At 39.0% G+C, this 710-nt stretch overlaps 1 protein-coding gene across 1 annotated transcript in view; it reads right to left on the reverse strand.

Moving 5' to 3' along the window:
• Positions 1-298: 298 nt before the first annotated feature.
• LOC107570820 (mucin-5AC-like) overlaps positions 299-710 on the reverse strand; it is a 6,846-nt gene continuing 6,434 nt past the window's right edge. The window contains exons 4-5 of the mRNA XM_016257085.1: positions 683-701; positions 299-618 (exon numbers count right to left, since the gene is read on the reverse strand). Of these exons, the coding sequence (XP_016112571.1) occupies positions 299-618; positions 683-701 (339 nt within the window). The remainder of the gene's footprint in view (positions 619-682; positions 702-710) is intronic.

The following is a 710-nucleotide window of genomic DNA, read 5'->3' on the forward strand; positions in this document are numbered from 1 at the left end:
TTAGCATGCTTGATTTTGTAGATAGGCTCAAGCTGGAATAAATAACACATAATTATGGACATCACTTAAAACAGGGTAATCTAGGTTAAGTGTTTGTTACATAATTGTCTCTTCTATTAATTAAATGTTTAAAAGTCAAGAAAAGTATCATCAATGTGCTTCAGTATATATAATAAATGGATTTTAACTCACCTCATCTTTGACAAGCTTAGACCTGTCCTTGAATTCCTCAGTGCTGCTGTTGCTGAGTGCATCTATAAATGTGTCCAAAGAACGAAACTCCAGATCTGTTAGCACCTCAGGTATTGTTTGTGCAGTAGTTGCTGTAGAAGTTGTAGATGTTGTAGAGACCGTAGATGCTGTAGAAGCTGTAGACTCTGTAGATGTTGTAAAAGCTATAGAATATGTAGATGCTGTAGACTGAGCAGATGTGGATGACACTGTAGAAGCTGTGGATGCTGTAGAAGCTATAGAATCTGTAGAGGCTGTAGACTGAGTAGATGTGGATGACACTGTAGAAGCTGTAGACAATGTAGAAGCTGTAGGCTCTGTAGATGCTGCAGAAGCTGTAGACTTTGTAGAGGCTGTAGACTCTGTAGATGCTGTAGGCGCTGTAGACTGAGCAAATGTGGATGACACTGTAGAAGCTATAGACACTGTAGAATCTGTAGAAGCTGTAGACTCTGTAATTGCTGTAGAAACTGTAGACT

Source organism: Sinocyclocheilus grahami, unplaced genomic scaffold (assembly GCF_001515645.1).
Source record: "Sinocyclocheilus grahami isolate Dianchi unplaced genomic scaffold, SAMN03320097.WGS_v1.1 scaffold1509.1, whole genome shotgun sequence".
Taxonomy (NCBI): Eukaryota; Metazoa; Chordata; class Actinopteri; order Cypriniformes; family Cyprinidae; genus Sinocyclocheilus; species Sinocyclocheilus grahami.